Source organism: Rhipicephalus sanguineus, chromosome 4 (genome assembly GCF_013339695.2).
Source record: "Rhipicephalus sanguineus isolate Rsan-2018 chromosome 4, BIME_Rsan_1.4, whole genome shotgun sequence".
NCBI classification, from domain to species: domain Eukaryota; kingdom Metazoa; phylum Arthropoda; class Arachnida; order Ixodida; family Ixodidae; genus Rhipicephalus; species Rhipicephalus sanguineus.
In genome coordinates this window covers 175,351,825-175,369,946 of record NC_051179.1, presented here as the reverse complement: position 1 = coordinate 175,369,946, position 18,122 = coordinate 175,351,825, and the positions used below count along the sequence as shown (strand labels likewise).

General features: G+C 51.9%; 2 protein-coding genes across 2 annotated transcripts; both read right to left on the bottom strand.

Moving 5' to 3' along the window:
• Nucleotides 1-2,108: 2,108 nt before the first annotated feature.
• LOC119391867 (uncharacterized) lies at nucleotides 2,109-4,204 on the bottom strand. The gene is made up of 3 exons (XM_049415429.1): nucleotides 4,089-4,204; nucleotides 2,591-3,956; nucleotides 2,109-2,294 (listed from the first exon to the last, which is right to left on the bottom strand). The coding sequence occupies exons 1-3, from the start codon at nucleotides 4,202-4,204 to the stop codon at nucleotides 2,109-2,111; spliced, it is 1,668 nt and encodes a 555-aa protein (XP_049271386.1).
• A 5,553-nt stretch (nucleotides 4,205-9,757) lies between these two features.
• On the bottom strand, nucleotides 9,758-11,594 carry LOC125758419 (uncharacterized). Its single transcript, XM_049415505.1, has one exon. It carries the CDS (start codon nucleotides 11,473-11,475, stop codon nucleotides 9,805-9,807), a length of 1,671 nt encoding a protein of 556 aa, XP_049271462.1. The 5' UTR covers nucleotides 11,476-11,594; the 3' UTR covers nucleotides 9,758-9,804.
• Nucleotides 11,595-18,122: the final 6,528 nt, after the last annotated feature.

Here is an 18,122-nt window from a genome sequence, read left to right as displayed (position 1 = left end):
AGAGGGTGAGTGGAAAGGGGATAAGGGGGAGAGGGGAAGTGGAGAGGAGGTATGTGGAGAGGGTATGCGCATGCGCAGTGAGGGTGGTCACGCCGCACACCACCACCACCACCACCGCCGGATTGAGCTCGACCATAAGATACTTCGCATCTAAAAACGGGCTGAGGACGCTGCCCTGTGGGACGCCACAGCTGACAGATCGCGGCGCACTTGTCGCCCCGCCCACGCGCACAGTAAACGTTCGGTCAGTGAGGAAGGCCTGAACGTAGTTCAAGAGTTTGCCCTCAACATCTAGCGCGCGCACAGCACTGAGGATAGACGAGTGGGGGAGCGAGTCGAACGCCGACTTTATGTCAAGGAGGAGTAGGATGGCCATTTCTCCGTCGTGAAGGGCTTGCTCGAGGGTGCTCACGACTGCAGCAATGCAGTCGATGGTCGCGCGATATGGCCGGAATCCACACTGCTCTGGTGGGAAAGCGTTGCGCACCTCCGCGATCCACTGTAGCCGGCAAAGAGCCATCTCCTCCATAGTTTTGCCCGACACAGAAGTGAGGGAGATGGGCCTGTATGACGTCACCGAACGCGCCGGTTTGCCTTGTTTGAGGACAGGGATCACAGTCGCGGAACGCCATTCTTCCGGGAGGACAGCACTGGAGAAAACTCTGTTGAATGCATCCAACAAGAGTGGGCGCTGGGAGGCATCCAGGTTTCTCAACAGCTGATGTGTGATTTTGTCCGCTCCAGGGGCGCTGCGCTTGCGCTTTCTGAGGAGAACCCGTTCCAGTTCGTAGAGGGAGAAGTCCTCCTTGCAGAGAGAGCGAATGTCAGCTGAGGTGATGGGATCCACGGGAGGCAGGGGAGGGAGCGGCGGTGCGGCGTTTGTCGTGACACCGCCAGCGCTCCCCGCTCTAGAGGGGGAAGGAGGCGCGAAAGAGGCGGCAAGCAGTTCAGCAAGCTCCCTTTCAGTGATGCCCTGCGCAACGGCTATGGCGAGCACTGGGTAGCGCGACACTTTCGGGTTTATCAGGACGCGCATGATGTGCCAGCCGCGGCGACGTCGGCGTGGGTCACTCAGAGAGGAACAGACGCCCGTCCAGCTGCGGTCGCGTAGCCGCTGCGCGTGCCGCCGGCACACAGCGTCGTGTCCGTTGTACTCTGTCCATGCGCCGGGGACCGAGGAGCGCAGCGCCCGCCGCTGTGCTCGTTGGCGCACTGCGCGGAGGTTGAGCAGCTTGATGTCAGGGCAGGGCGTGCCGGCGGGAACAACACAGCGCGTTGTCGTACGCTCAGCACAGTCCGCGATGCGCGAAAAGAAATCATCACTGCTCTGCACGCTCGCGCACAGGTCACGGAAAAGTGGCCACCGTACAACACTGTATTCACGAACAGCACCACGGCTGGGGTGGCACGGAAGGAGTGTGATCGGGTAGTGATCAGAACTAGCAGTGTCAGCGTGGCGTTTCCACTCGTAGGAGCAGCGTTCTGACACCAGCGCCAGGTCAATCACTGTCGAGGCCACACTGCGACGGATGAATGTGGGTTCCCCGGAGTTTAGTACGAGGAGTCCCACTGAACTGATCGCGTCGCATAGGTCCCTACCGCGCGCATCCGTGGTACTGCAACCCCAGCTGACGTGGTGCGCGTTGAAGTCTCCACACAGTACGTGGTCACGCGCGAGCACGGCGACAAGGCGCGGCACAAACGCGCAGCTGGCCGCGACGACTGGGCGCACATAAACACTCGCGACGGAAGTGTCCACGCCGTCAACACGGACCGTGGCAGCAACGCACTCACTCGTCGCACAGCATAAATGTTCTGTGGGGACAAGCGCATGAGTGAGTGTGTCACGAATGTACAAACCGGCGCGCGGCTTCCCGGGCGGGTGGGCGGTGTCACAGCACGGCGCACTATTGCACTCAGCCAGCGCACACTGCGTGGAACTGCTGTAGCCGATGTAGCCGGGCAGCGAAACATCCTCCACGCGAACATACGTCTCCTGCAAAGCAAGGACGTCGTAATCGCGCAAGGGAAGAATCGCCGCAAGCTCTGCTTGACGGCGACGCAGAGAGCGGCAGTTCCACTGCAGTATGCATGGCCTTCGCTCAGGTTTAACACTCGTCATCATCGATGAGGGCCAGGTGAGTGGCCAGCGCTGCAGCGCAGAGCGGGCGGATGGGGCAGCCGGTAGGCAGGAAGTCCATAGCAGATTTTAGTGCCGCTGCTAGGACGGCGATGATGGAGTCCTGCTTGTCACTCGTGCACGTGCCGGGAGGCGTAGGGACGCCAGGTGGAGGCTGCGTGCGTGTCGCAGAGGGTCCGCCAGTGGCCGCCGCATAGGAGAGGCCTTCCCGAAAAGTACACGACTGAGGAGCTGAGCGGAAGTTAGAGCGCTTAGGGACTATACACGCGCTATCCGCACACCCGCTCCGCACGTGGCGGGACACCTGCCGCCCGCAAACGGAGGAGGAAAAACCGGTACCCCGTGTGCGACGATTGGCCTCGTTCCGGTTTTTTCTCCTCCGTTTGCGGGCGGCAGGTGTCCCGTCAGGCGCTGAGCGGGTGTGCGGATAGCGCGTGTATAGTCCCTTACCGCGCGCAATGGCGAGTGCCTCGCTTCGCGATATGGGCAGAGCCGCCTCAGCGCGCACCTCGAGGAGTCGACGCTCTTCTTGCCATCGGGGGCAGCGTGGTTCAGTGGCTGGATGGGGGCCGCCGCAGTAAAAACATTTGGGAGTCTCGGCTGCGCACCCGGCACGGGGGTGGGGACCACCGCAACGTACACAGCGTGGTTCATGAGTGCATGTGACGCCAATGTGACCGTATCGGCCACAGTGGTCACATTGGGCTGGGCGCGGGCGTCGGGCGCGAACGCGGCGACGTTGCTTGAATAGCTCAACGTCCGGCGGTGCCTTTTTGCCGGCGAAGCGCACAACGATGTTTGGGACCGCGCGGGAACATTCGAGAACTGGCTGACTCGACGAAATGTTGTTTCGGATTTCCAGTTCATCGAGGGCGGGATCAACATTGTAGATTGTCCCACTGCACGTGTTTTTGAAGCCTGCTGGGCACGAACCGCAACACCACAGATTTCCGCGATGGTGAGGAGGGAGTCAATAGCGGCTCCAGCAGGGACATCAACAGCAGCAACATTCCTGAGGAAGTTCACTCGGACTCGCTCTACGCCCTCAAGCGTAGCCAAGAAGGCAGAGATCGCCTCTTGCGAGGCCTGCCTGAAGGTGGTTTGTCTGCCTACAGGGCGGTAGAGAACTGTGTCGTATTGCGGCACGGAGTTCCACACTCCCTGTGCAGGCTTGGACGCTGCGCTGGCTGCGCCGCCTGGAGGAGCAGACGAGTTGGCAGTCTCGGGGCGCTTGGGCTGCCGTGAGATGGTCGGATCCAGCGGGCGGCACAAGGGGGTGTCGCCCGATGGGTCTATCGGAGCCAGGGCGGGGAAACCATCAGCTGGGACGGTTCCTAGGACGCAGCTTGGGCGCACCAGCTGACCCGTCTTTTTCCCTTTCTCAATGGGGTGCCCTTCCTTCTTGTTCTCAGAAGAAAGAGGCGGGTGAGAGGGAAGGGGGCCGGTTGGAGCGGTCAGGATCAAGGGTTCCTCCTTTTGTTCTGACGTGAGGTCAGTGGGGGAGCCTGAGGTAGAGGTAGAGGGGGTGTTTTCCTCGGAAGCTGCAGTGGGCGAGGGCGATGAGCCTTCGGTGCACGTTTCAGGAATGCCACCAGCACAGGGCTCAGGAATGCCACCAGCACAGGGAAGGTGCGTTGGCGAAGCTATTTCCGAGAAGTGGGTGCTTTTCGCTTCAAGATCTGCAGGTGCAGCGTGGATTTGCGAGCTTTGCTCCAGCAAAATATGGCGGCCTTGTGAGTCAGCCGAAGGCAAGATGGCCGAGGCTGAATTCTCCGCAGGCTGTGCTGATGCTCCCGGCGATGTGAAGGGACCAGGGCTGGTTGGGAAAGCCGGAAAAGGGTTCTCGGGGCCCGGTGTAGTCGCCGCACGATGGGTACGTTTGCGTAGCTTCGCGGGGCTTGTTCTTGCTCGACGCGGGTGTCGCCGAGGTTAAAGTGGTTTTTTCAACTCTTCATCTCTGATGAGGTTCCTCGCTTCTCTGAGGAGGAGCTCGAAGGCTCGGGACCGCTTGGAGCTAGCGCTCAAAGTTGACCCAGAGGCTGGTTCAGTTGAGGTGATGTCCATCACGCGACGTGGTGGGGGAGGCGAAGAAGGAAGGAGACTGAAGAGTGAGAAAACATTGTTGCGAGAAGGTAATTATAGAGAGAAGAAATAAGTCAAAGGGTGATGGATTAAGTTAGGTCACCCCTTACGGAGCCCCGAGAGGGGCTGCACTCGAAAGTGCGTACGGAAGGCATGAATATAAATTAGAAGGCAGAGGATGCCAAACTAGATAGCGGAATAAGAAAGAAAAACATTGAAAAACTCGGGGATAGCTGAAGGAGCGTCCGTCCGCGCCGACGAGAAGCGTGAGCCGACGAACGGAGCAGGCTTTGTTGGTTGGCCAATGGCCTTGCGGGAAAGGAGGAGGCGAGATGTGAGAGAGCGAGGGTCGCCTGCTCACCGAGCGGCGAACACGGCCTCAGAGGGGACGCGCTGGCGCTCATCGCGGCGTTGCGCAGGAGAGAGGGAGTAGAGAGAAGGTGTGTGGAGAGGGTTTGCGCATGCGCAGTATGGGTGGTCACGCCGCACACCACCACCGGATTGAACTCCGCTATAAGATGCTTCGCATCTAACACGCTTGGTCTATTTTTAGATCTAAAGAAGGCTTTTGATACTAGAGATCACAAAATTTTGTTACGGAAATTGGATAAGTACAGGATAAGGGGTGTTGCAAATCGGTTGCTTGCAAGCTATTTAAATAACCGTCAAGAGCTCATACGTATGCAGGATGTTTCGTCTAGTTCTCTAACGATTGAACGAGGCGTCCCTCAGGGCTCCAAGCTAGGTCCATTATTATTCATAATTTTCGTAAACGATATAGTTAATATACCTGATTCACCAGAACTAATAATGTACGCCGACGACACCAATCAATTTTTTTAAATCACGGGCCCTGAATGATTTAGAACACAGTGTGAATCACTACCTTGTATCACTAGCTCCTTGGATAAACCAAAATAAATTGCAATGAAATGCCGAAAAAAACAAAATACAATATATTCAGGTAGCGCAATACAAGCATCGATGAGGAAATAACCATTACTTATGCAGGAATGAAACTGCAGCAAATAACAAACCAGAAGTTTCTTGGAGTGACGTTTATTGAAGAGTTAAGCTGGAACGCACATATTAGCCAACTGTGTATAAGACTTATCAAAAGGTATTGATATTATGTACAAAATTTCTAAACTGATTCCTCTATGGCTGAAACAACAGCTATACAATTGCCTTTTTTATTCTAAGCAGTGCTATGGAGCCCTGGTGTGGGGAACCAAAACTAACTACAAGAAACTTGTACTTCTACAAAAAAAGAGTTCTCCGCCTCTGCTGCAACCACCAAGGAAATTACGCAAACTTGAGGACAGCACCTTTATTTTAAAGATATCACATGCTTCGTTCTGATCAAGTCTTTTACATGAAAATATTACAAATCATATACCGCAAAAAATTGTATGAGCACAACGAAGGAGCTAGACAACACACTTATCCATGCGCCAAAGCTTACGCCGTCCACAATGAACACGAACAAATTATGGTAAACTTTTACGTATCAAACAACTTGCATATTAAACAAATTAGAACATAAACTTAATTTTGATTGTACATAAAAATCAAGGTACACTGTAAAGAAGTACCGATGCAGGAAAACATACGGTTTGATGCATCATAAAAATGCTGATGTAAGCAATGATAGAAATGTTATGTATCACATTCTCTAATGTTCTAGTCTAATTTTTCCTGAGGCATTGTTATTTAAGTATGTTATGTAAAAGATTTGTAGTCAAAGTGAGACTCAATGATAACATGAAATTTTTGTCAGCTATTTTTTTCTCTATTGCTTCTTTAGTTGATGATGGTCTGGTAGCCGCGAAAGCTGTTTTTTTTGTTGCTGTACGAACTGTGTACAAGGGCCCGCTGTCAGGCTATATGCCTTTAGCCCCAACATCCTTTTCTTTCTTGTTTTTTGTACAAGAAAACAATAAAACAAATTTTGAAATTAAAAAAAGTTGAAATTGAACTGCCTCCCACGCTTCTTGGCCATGCAGTTGCCCAGTGGCCACCCGTCTTTCTTGTCTCGCATGACTATCGTGCGAGATTAAGTGATTTCGCTTCATTTTGTGCATTTGCTACTGCGCATGCAGAGATAAGAGCGTAGCCGACAATGGCGAAATCCTGATAGGTTCAGCGCTTAGTGTTGACATTGTACGCGTGCTTTATGAAGAAATAAGTGGCGAGGAGATATCGCCTGTAAGAAGGGTAGTGAGGGAGAGAACGAAACCAATGGAAAAGGCCCCGGATTATTTGATTCTTCCAACAGACGAACTCCTTACTGCGGAGACGATGCAGCTTTCCAGGAAAAAGGCGAGCCCACTTCCATGGTTTTTGTATATTTTTATTGCGATAGCAATTATATGGACACTCTGGACAGGTTTTCGCCGTCGCCGTCATGTTCCGTATAAAGTCCAAATCGATAACATCGTTCCGCACATCGTATGTTCTACCCACGAGTAAAAGCTCACGAGCGCTGGCCGGAACACGGCTAAGGCAGAGATGAAGCAAGCTGGCCATCTCCGTCGCACGGAGGGCGCACGCGATAACATCAACCTGCGTGCGAGGCCTGCCGTTGATTGCTCCTCAATAGCAAGGAAACGCCCCGCCCGTCTTTCGTTGGGTGTAGGAGCATGAAAGGACGCCGGAGGAAGGGAACTGCGTGGCTCGAGCAGCAACTGTGAACTTTTACTACAAGAGCGTGGTAGCGAGCGCTGGCATGTGCGCTATCTCGGCAGACATCAGCGAACGCCTCGTACACCTTTCTACGCGCTGTGATCTCACCGCTGCGTGCTGTTACCACTGACACGACCAACTACACGAAAACCGTTTCTCTTCCGAGAGCGGCCATATTGCCATACACCAGCGTTTTGTTAAGTTACGCGATATCGAATCAAAAAGAGTTACTTGCAAGCCTTAGTTCGTATAACATTAGGACATGTTGCTACCGCATTCACTGCTTCGCCCTTTCAGTGTAAGATGTTTTTCAAAATTCAAGGGACAAATTTCTCTCGCCACCAACTCTCGAATCTGCACCCCCTCACCTCCGCCTGACGATATTATTCACTTTCTTTCGCAATTTACATTTAGGTTTAATGTGATCAGGATATCGGAAACATGGTACTACAATAACTGTGCTATGTTGACTTTGAATGGTTATCATCGCTTTGTTATTAATCGCCCTAGTAGAAAGGGTGGTGGTGTCGCGCTTTTTGTTGCAGAAGACGCAAAATGCGAATTGTTAGACGAATATACGAAAGTAACAGAAGACTACGAAATAATCATGGTAAAGAATAAAAACAGAATAATTTCGGTGGTATATCGCCCGCCAAGCGGAAATGTCGTCACTTTCATAGATTTTTTTGAATCATTCCTAGATCACGTAAGCGTGAACAATCTGAAACTTGTGTGTGGCGGTGATTTAAATATAGATATGCTCGAACAAACTAACTCATCCCTTGCACTGAACACGTGTTTCCAGTCTTCAGGTTTTATGAATACAATCATTACACCAACACGTATAACAAGTCGTACGTCTTCTCTTCTTCACCTTCTAATTGTCGATATTACTACTACTGTATGCAGTACAGGCACATTGGTGTGTGACCTAAGCGACCACTACCCTATCTAGTTCACGTAGGTCACGCATGTCAAAAGGCAACTTATCAATGCATCACTCAAGCAAACTTAGAGCAATTCAAGGTTGACGTCATGAACCACAATTGGTCACATGTTTTAGAAAAAACAGATGCAAATGATGCATACAACGATTTTATTGGAACATTTATCGATATATATGCTAGAAATTTTCCAATGAAAACAGCCAAGCATTCGAAAAAAATTAGAAAGCCTTGGGTTACACATGAGCTTGCCAAAATGATAAAAACAAAAATAATCTTTACCATTCCTTCTTACGTACACGGTCCGACTTAACATTACAGACATTTAAAAAATTTAGAAACAGACTGAATGCTGAACTAAGACAGGCAAAGGCAATGTACTACCAGGAAGTATTCGCAAATGTTTCCAGGCAACGACCATAGATCGCATGGCAAACGATTAATTCTGTTCTAGGTCGCCTTAAAGAGGTTACGCCCCTAACATCGATAAAGCTAGACTCACGTGAGATAGCAGGCACGGCCCTTGCCGATTACTTCATCATTTCGCCACTGCGCAAAGTGATACCCCTAGTGGCAATGGCAGCGTGAGGGAAACGGCTCGCTGCAATGCTATTTGCGAAAGTGCATTCTTTGCGCCTACCGATGAGAGTGAAGTATACAGAGTGTACTGTCGGCCGCAAAAGTTTGCGGGATCTGCAGCGCGTGGCGGAGTGACGGAAAACTGCATTGCTGCGTCACCTACCGTGACGCGGCGGGTGTTGAGGCTATCGGCCGCGGCCTCCGCGATTAGATCCGACAACGGCACTTTGCCTAAACGCGCAGTCGCTAATCGCCGAGGCCGATAGCCTCAACACCGGCCGCGTCACGGTAGATGACGCAGCAATGCATTTTTCCGTCGCTCCGCCACGCGCTGCAGATCCCGCAAACTTTTGCGGCCGACAGTACATGGGATTGAAGAACAGTAAGGCTTTAGATATCAATAATTTACAGATTAAGCCTATAAAATATGTTTTAAGATTTATTGTTCTTCCACTGGTGCATATTTACAACTTAATTTTAGAGACTGCAATTTACCCAAGCGCAATGAAATATGCTAAGGTTTCAGTAATTCATAAGGGTGATGATCGGAATTCTGCGTCAAACTACCGACCGATATCTGTACTCCCAGTTTTTTCAAAGGGTATAGAAAAGCTCGTATTTACTCGAATGACAGACTTCTTAAATAAAAAGAGCATTCTTACTGACTCACAGTACGGCTTCCGGAAAAACAGGTCGACAGAAATGGCACTCCTAACACTGAAGGAATACGTATTACAGAGCTTTGAACATAGCTATACAGCCGGTATATTCATAGATTTTAGTAAAGCTTTCGACAGTCTCGATCACGAGATCCTTATTCACAAACTTTCCCTATGTGGATTTCGTGGAAGACCGCTAGAATTACTTCAGTCGTGTCTTAAAGAACGAAATCAGTGCGTCTCCACATCCTATTCACCTGTTGTATGCGGTGTGCCCCAAGGCAGTATTCTTGGACCACTTTTGTTTAATGTATTCATTAACGATATTGTAAGTATAGCCAATGATGCGAAATTTATCATGTACGCGGATGATTGCACATTGTGTGTGTCAGGTCCTGATGCCAACAAACTTGTCGAAAAATGCAATGAAATTGTGGTCAGTTTGTCTGACTGAACTCAGGCAAACAAGCTTAAGGTAAATTCAAAGAAAACAAAAGTTATCGTCTTTCGCGCTAAAAATAAACCCCTCGTCATTCATAATGATATTTACTTTCAGAATCAACGTATTGAGTTGGTCGAAGAGTTGAAAATTCTTGGAGTATATTTTTCTTTTAATTTACGTTGATGATGATGATGATGAAAAACATTTATTATAAAAGAAAAAAGAAAGAGAGTTTGGGGGCCAAAGCATGACCCCGCTACATGGTCGGCGTCCCTAGTCCGGGACACCGCATGACGAGGCCCCGTCTCGCGCCCGTCGCACCAGAGCCCGTTGCGACTCCAGTGAGGAGCAGTTGAGGAGGGCAGTCTCCCATGCCTCTCGTGAAGGGGTAGGGGAAGGGGGCAGGTGGGGATTTTTAGTACATGCCCACACCATGTGGAAGATGTCACAGGTCTCCCCACAGTGTGGGCACCGCCCATCCGTGTTCGGATCATAGTGTTTTAATATTGCAGGACAGAGTAGAGTACCTGTCTGCAGGCGCCTTAGAGTTCGCTCATCCGCCTTACTCAGCCCCTTTGCAGGAGCCGGGAAAAGGCGGTGAGTGTCGCGATAATACGCGAGAATTTCTTTGAACCGCAGCAGCGGCGTATTGGCCTCCGAGTCATAAGAGCCAGGGTGAGGAGCCCGGTGGGTAAGCGCTCGGGCGGCCGCGTCAGCGGCCTCATTACCTCGTAAGCCCTGATGGCCTGGAGCCCATATAATTCGTTTTGGGGTCGGATCAATGGCAGCCCGTTTTAGAATTTGGCCGGCTAAGGGGGATATCTCTCCTGCCAAGTAGTGAGCACATGCCTTACGGGAGTCCGTGATGATTACTTTCGAATTGGGATCCGCGGCAGCAAGCGCTATCGCTACTTCCTCAGCTCGCTCTGAATTTTGTGCTCGGAAGGAGAGCCCATTGACGTGTTTTTCCTGGTGAATTACAGAGGCCGTGTAAAATCCCTTGGGCGAAGGCCCTGCTATGTCCACGTAGAATACACCAGGTCGGGAGCCGTGTTGTCTTTCAAGCGTCCGAGCCCGCGCTTGTCGTCTGCTTTCGTGCGTGTGCATATCCATGTTACTGGGGAGCGGAGAGACCGAGAGCATATGGCGCCACAGTTCCGGAATACGCTCCGCCTCCTCTGCAGGGCAAACGTGTTGGATCTGTAATCGGTTTAGCAGGCGGCGCCCGGGGGCCGTCTGCATGAGCCGAGTATATTGATTCACAAGGTGGGCCTCCCGCAACTCCTGGTAGGAGTTGAGCACACCTAACGCTCTGAGTTTGGCATTGGAGGTGGCCACAGGGAGATCCAGAGCTCGCTTAGTCGCCTTACGGATGATGGCATCTATTCTTTCGTCTTCGTGCTTGTTAGTGCGAAGGTATGGGACGGCATAGAGTATCCGGCTAGTCACGAAGGCATGGGCGAGCCGAAGCGCGTCCCTGCCCCGCAGACCGCCCCGCTTGTTGGAAACGCGGTGGATCATGCGCCCTACCTGTTCGCCTACTCTCCGAAGTTTCGCAATAGTGGAGTCCGGTCTGAGTCTGTGGTGAATGAACAGGCCCAGAATCCGAAGCTCCTCCACCTCTCTGATGGGAACCCCGGACAGAGAGACGTGTATGGCTGATTTATCTCTTGGTTTCGCTCTAACATGCAGAAGCTCTGATTTGGTTGGAGCACACTGGAGTCCACAATCGTTGGCATACGCCTCGACTATGGATGCGGCCCGCTGAAGGCGTTCCTGCATTTCGCCAATGCTCCCTTCGGTGGTCCAGATTGTAATGTCATCGGCATATACTGCGTGTTGAATGCCTTCCACCCGGGCCAATTCATTTGGGAGGCGCATCATAGCAATGTTGAACAGGAGCGGTGATAACACAGCTCCCTGAGGGGTACCCCGTGTTCCCATAATGTACGGGCCATATTCCTCGTCCTCGATCCGAAGAAGAGCCTGGCGCTTAGAGAGGAAATCGCTGATGTATGCAAAGGTCCTAGCCCCGCAATCGGTGGAACTCAAGTTAGCCAGGATGCTACCGTGTTTGACATTGTCGAAAGCCCCCTTCAGATCAAGGGCGAGGATGGCTTTGTCATTGTGTTGCATAGTTGTGGGTCGTATGATGGCCCTGTGCAGCTGGAGAAGGACGTCCTGTGCAGACATGTGTGGGCGAAACCCAAACATGGTGTCTGCAAACAAGCCCTTGCCCTCCAGATATGGAGAGAGGCGATCCCGTACCATCGTCTCCATAAGCTTGCCCGTGCACGAGGTCAGTGATATGGGCCTCAGATTATCCGTATTCACGGCCTTGCCTGCTTTGGGGATAAAAGTCACAAGTGATGTCTTCCATTCGGGAGGTAGCGGACGTCCGTCCCAGATCTGGTTAATATATTCTAATAAATGGAGGTAGGCTGTGTCAGGGAGGTTTGCCAACAGTTTCACCGTTATGCGGTCCCTCCCTGGAGCCGTACCTCGGCGCATTTTAGCTAAGGCAGCTTTAAGGTCATGCAACTGAAAATGGGCATCGAGTTGGTGGTTAGGCTTACCAGAGTACGTGTACGCCGGCCCAGTCGGGTCCTCCGTGCGACAGAGATATCTATCGCACAGAGCATCCGCAAGCTGTGCCGACGTGCCTTGGTACCCATGCAGAGCTCGCCGGAGTTGCTTTTGCGTCTCCCCTCTCGTTTGAGAGGGATCTATCAGACTGCGAAAGAGACGCCATGTCCCCTTCGAGCTCATCTGACGAGCTGCGGCGTCGCAGCGGGCTATCCAATTTGAATCGGAGAGCTGAGCAGCATACGCTGCAGCCTGCTCCGTGAGTTGGGCTATGCGGGTACGTAACTTGCGATTAGTCCTCTGTTTTTTCCAACGTTTTGTTAAGCTTCGGCGCGCCTCCCACAAGTGCAGGAGGTGAGTGTCAATTGCGGGGATCTCTTCGTTGGTTTGAAGTGTCGTAATATGTTTTTTCTGAATGTGGTTTATGTGTGTAGCCCACTCCGCGTAGCTGCCAGAAAATAATACGGGGGGAATAGTCTCATTGCGGAATTGTTGCCAATCGGTCAGCTTGGCTTGACCCCATTTTTTATGCGCTGGCTTTTCCAGGAGTGTAACCCGGAGAAGGCAGTGATCACTGCCTAGAGAATCGCCCAAGTTCTCCCAGGTAGCATCCTTAGCATTTTTTACGAGAGAGAGGTCCGGACACGTGTCACGGGTTACCGAGTTCCCCATTCGAGTGGGGTACGCCGGATCCGTGAGCAGCGTGAGGCGAAGGGTGGAGATAAGCCCCGCCAGCTTGCGCCCTCTGGCCTGCTCGTAGTGATAGCCCCAGTGAAGGCTGGGAGCATTGAAGTCTCCAACAATCACTAAAGGATCTTTGTCTGCCAATTTGATTGCGCGAAGGAAGATTTCGCTGAAAGTTACGCGCGGTTTACGCGGGGGGCTGTATATATTTAGGATATGTATTGACGGGTCGCGACGTCTGAGAGGCAGTACCCTCACCATAGTGTATTCTTGTTCGGTACTCAAGTTTAAATCGACCTGAATCGCGGTATATGCCTTATTCACCAGGATGCACGACGAGGGGCTCCCCTGGAAAGTTTGGTAGCCAGAGAATTTAGCGTCCATGCCGGGCTCCTGCAAAGCAAGCAGGGCTGGCATGTTTCCGAGGGACTGCAAGTAGAGCTGGAGGTGCGACCGCTTTTTCCAAGCTCTAAAACCCCTGCAGTTCCATTGGATAATCTCAAATTTTTGTAGGTTTTTAGCTTTCTTGTTAGGTCGGCTAGCCATCTTTTAGTATTTATTTACGGTGCAGGAGACCGGCCCGGGCCTGGAGCCGGCGTGGCCGCCATAAGAGGCCGCACCGGCCCACCCGGAGCCAGCCCCGAAAGGTCTTCTTCCACTGCCTGACGAGAGGCCGTCTTGCGTTTGAGCTGTGGGGGCTCGCACTGAGTCGTGTTTTTAATTTGGGTGCTAACCCAGGGCTGCACGGCTTTAAGAACTGAGTCAGAGACCTGGGCCACAATTTCAGGAAGTGCTTGCGTTAACGCTGCCGTGAACATGTCCTGGAAGGACGCGCGCACTGCCGACATGATTTGATTGGGGAGGGCTGCCACGCGCTCCTCAAATTGCTCGGTTTTACGCTCCAGGGACTCGAGGCGACCGTTGGCGCCAGTAGCGGAAACTGATCCAACTACCGTGTCCCCGTCCCGCCGAGAGACGCTAGTGAGGTCGGATGTTACGGAGGATCCGTCATCCCCGTCCTCTATCTCGGTTCCCTGCTCTGGCTCGGATGACCCGACCTGCTTGGCTTCTAATTCCTGAATTTTGCGCGCAAGAAATCGGTTCTGGCGCCTGAGCTCCTCTATCTGCTGCTGTAGGGCGGTTTCGGTAGGGGAGGGAGAAGGGGAGGGTCCGGAGACTGCCCCACCCCAACAGCTCACCTGTGCCTGGACGGGTGTTAAGGGTGGAAAGTCCTTGACCATGAGGACAGGAGGCTTCCATGGTGTCCCAGATTTTACGTTGGTGGAGGGCCCATTGTGGGCCTTCTTGGGTTCTGGCTTATTCGGCTTGGTGGCTGGCGCTTTCTTGGGGCTGGTCTTGGGAATCGGAGCCTGTTTGTGGCCCCCCGCTGTCTTCGTCTTGGATCCGCGTGGCGATCCCGACTTTATTGGCTTCCGGAACCGTGCAGCACAACCGGGAGCTCCAGTCTTGTGGCCACCGCCACAGAGGAGGCAGCTCGGGACGCATTGATGTTCTGTTGGGCCATCAGGAGCAGCAGCAGGTACCTGGACCCCGCAGCTTGCGCAGCGTCCAGGCTGCGGTCGCGGACAAGTATCTGCTCGGTGGCCCACTGTGCCACAGAGAGGGCATGCAGGCACTGTCTTCTTATACAGGTGAACAGGGAGCCGCTCGCAGTTGTATAACACCGTCCGTGGCACCTTGGTCCCCGCGAAGGTGATCACTGCAACCGGGGTGTCGCCCAGCTTACGCACAGTCACTACATTTGGTTCAGCACTGAGTTTGCTTTTCACAGTTTCGGACGTTTCGTCTTGGGAGACATGAACGACGCCCCGACAGAACTCGCCGGAGAGCTTGGGGTGTCCCCGAAATGGTAGCTGGCGGCCCCCGACCGGCAGCGTAATGTCCCGGAGTAGTTTTTCGGCGGCGTCCACTGATTTCAGCGTGCACACAAGCACGTTTTGTTCCCAGATGGGCCATACCGCAAGGCCCACACTTGCGTCGGCTCCGAGGATGCTGCGGACTGCAGCGCCGGCTTGTCCAGGACCAAAAGCGGCCTTGATGTCGAGCGTCTCACGGGGTTTCAGCACTACTATGATATCGTCTTTTTCGATGCGCGGCGTGTTCTTCGGCCGCCACTGGAGTTGCTTGGCGCGTTGCGAGGCGACGCTCGGCGCGCTCTTGCCCTGTGCATGCTGAGAGCGAGACGCTGCGTGTTGTTTGGCTGCAAGAGCCCCTGCGTCTCTCGATGCCACCGCTGAGTTCTTCTTTCCGCGCCAGACGCGGAGCATATCCTGAAGGTATTCTTCTTCCGTTGGCATAGGTGCCTCGGTTTGAACGGTATCCATGCTTACGATCCGTAGAGTCTCCGGATCGTAACCGGTGACTTGATTTGGAGCCGCCATAGCCGGGGAATCCCCGGGCAGGGCCAGCGCGGCCCTTACCACCGTTAGGCTTAGCTCTGCGGTGGCGTGGCGAAAGCTTCAAGTGACCGAAAAAGGGTCAGAAGACGACCCACCTTGCCAGGCGTGGTGTCCACGGTTGCCGCTGACGTTCTTAGAGACGATGGAGAAGGCTTGCAGGGACACGAGTTGAAAAACGCAAATAATTGCGATCGTTCCCGGAGCTGACGTGGTATGCGAATACTCCCGTCGCTCCCCTGGTGTCCTTTACGTTGGGATACCCACATCAATTATCTTTGCGGTGAGCTATCTGCGGTTACCGGTGCTATGGCGCGCTGCCGGGCATTTTTGCCTACGGGGGCAAAGCTGCAAATTTATTACGGTCTATTCCTGTCATATGTACACTACTGTTACTTTGTCTGGGCAACAACTTCAAAATGCAACATGCAAAAACTTGTATTAATTCAAAAGAAAATTGTCCGCTATATTGAAAACGTTGATCGACTTTCAGCCACACATGGTATATTTCTCAAACACAAATTACACCGCGTTGACAGGCTATATGAATATAGATTATTAGAAAAAATGTACTTCTCATCCAAAAATGTTCAAAATTACTTTACGTCACTCGCTAAGCTAGAATCGCACAACAACACGAAGCACACACGAAACCCTGAGGTATGGAAGGTACCTTGGTCCCGGAACAACTACAGCCTGCAATCACTAACTCACAATATTCCAACCATACTCAACCGGTACAAACACACAGCCACATTAAATAAAAAACATCTGCGCGACTACTTTTTATCTTTATGATAACTCATTACCCTGCATTCTTGTACGAAGTGTCATTGTTACATTTTATGTATATCTGTGATGTATGCTGATCTGTATGTATAAAACCTTTCGATGCGAATGCTATGTAAAAACACTTGGTGACATGTGTCATGTATGTGCTATTGCCATGTAAGGGATCCTGGGCCTTCGTCAAGCTGCTGCGACAGCTTTTTGCCCAGGTGTCCCTCCAGATTGTTTTTCTGGTAAATAAAATTGAATTGAATTGAATTGAATTGAATGCCATGCAGGCTAATACCTGTCAAATATTGCGCAAAGAATGCTGGGCAAGGTTGTTACCTTATTGATCAACCGATAAAACTGCATTGCGCACAAACGTTCAGCCCGCACCTCACGATGATGTGGTTAGAATTGCTGCCCTAGAAATGAATTATCTCGATATCCTCCAGTGGTGAGGACTAGATATGCATGGTATGAATATTGCAAATCCAGTTTATAAAACGGAGCAGTATGACACACGAAAAGAATTAAGCGGACCTTATTGACAATACAGCCCTGAATATCTATAAACAAAAATAAGTTTTGTCTTTTATAAATACTTCTCCCACAGGCAAGGAGAACTTGACAGCAAAGTTCACGTAGTTTACATATACTAAGCCGCATTCAATCGATATAATTCACCAGGAGCGACTTGGATACATCATAGAATGGACCGTTGTTTAGGTGTAAACACACTTAGGGTACTCGTTCATGTTTGAACCCATTGGACACATATATGCCGCTTCGAAAGGCTCAAAATTTTTCACCGCCACTTCACACACGTTTGACTGTTTCGCTTTCGAAGAAGCAACGTAGCAGCTACAGTGGCACACGGTGGCGAAAAATACTTGTTCGGGAGTGCAGCACGAGAGGCCCTTGAGAGGCAGGTCGGACGCTTCATCTCGGAACCGGATGTAAGCCGTGTAGGCGACGTCCAAGGCGGGTACTTCGGGAAACGCGAGCCGGTTGTCCATATTCTGGCACCACGACGCGTTCCAAAAGGCCCACGTCGTCGTCGCGTCCGACGGCTGCATCACGAAGCCTCCGTGTAGAAGCTGAGCCATATCGTCCAGCACTTGGAATATTGTTTGAGCGTAGAGAAAGCCCAAGCCTCCGTATGTCATGGCGCTCGTGCCTTTACCGTAGTAAAATGGAGGCCTAGTTGCCAATAGGGAGACCGATACGGTGTTCAGTATCGGGTTGTACGACATCATTCCGTCGGGGCCTTCTAGGTATATCTTGGAAGCAGCCACGTAGTCGTGGCTACCTGCGGCAGCTGCTGTGCTGCTACTTCGCAACTGCAAGCGGCTCCACAGCCACTCGCCTAAGAAACCACCCCGCCCTTGGTAAGGCTGGCCATAGTACTCCACGAAGCCGCCCGGTCTTCCGAAGTCTTCCTCCGGCCAGATGACGGTGGACATATCTTCCAGCACATTGGAGAGCACCCTCCTCCTTGCTTCGCTGAGCTTGGAATACGAACGCAGTTTTTCGACGGCAACGGTGCGCACGTTCTCCAGGTGCATGGCGATGAAAAGGCGTTGGTGAGTCGAGAACAGTGTCTTGTGGAGAGCAGCAAGCAGGACGCCGTAAGTTGTGTAAACGTGGTCGAAACAGACGATTTGTCGAAAGAACGCGCTATCCGAGTGCTTGTTGACCGCGGTAAACAGCTCGCTGCTCGTCGCGACTCCCACGGACTGCACGAACCACCAGATCGTATGGAAAAATATGTCCTGTGCCGTGTTCGCTGCGAAAATCAAGTCGATAGCTTTCATGAGGCCACGGTTTGTTGCCAGGAGGAGATCTTTTGCCGTGACGTTGTGGCTGGGACTGTATAATGGCCGAAATGCATTGACCCAGTCCGCGGCACCTAGTTTCTTAACTGCGGTCGGTAGGCTGCTGATTTCTAGAAGCACGGCTGTCCCGTTCTGAGTCTGGAAAACGGAACTCAGATTATCGAAAACCTGCGTCTGCATGCTAGCACTCTTAGCTTTAAGAAATGCCAAGAACGACTGTGACGGAGGGCGGTATTTGAGTATTCTGGTGTTGAAGTAACTCAGATAGACGGGATAGGCGTCGGCGTAGCGCAGT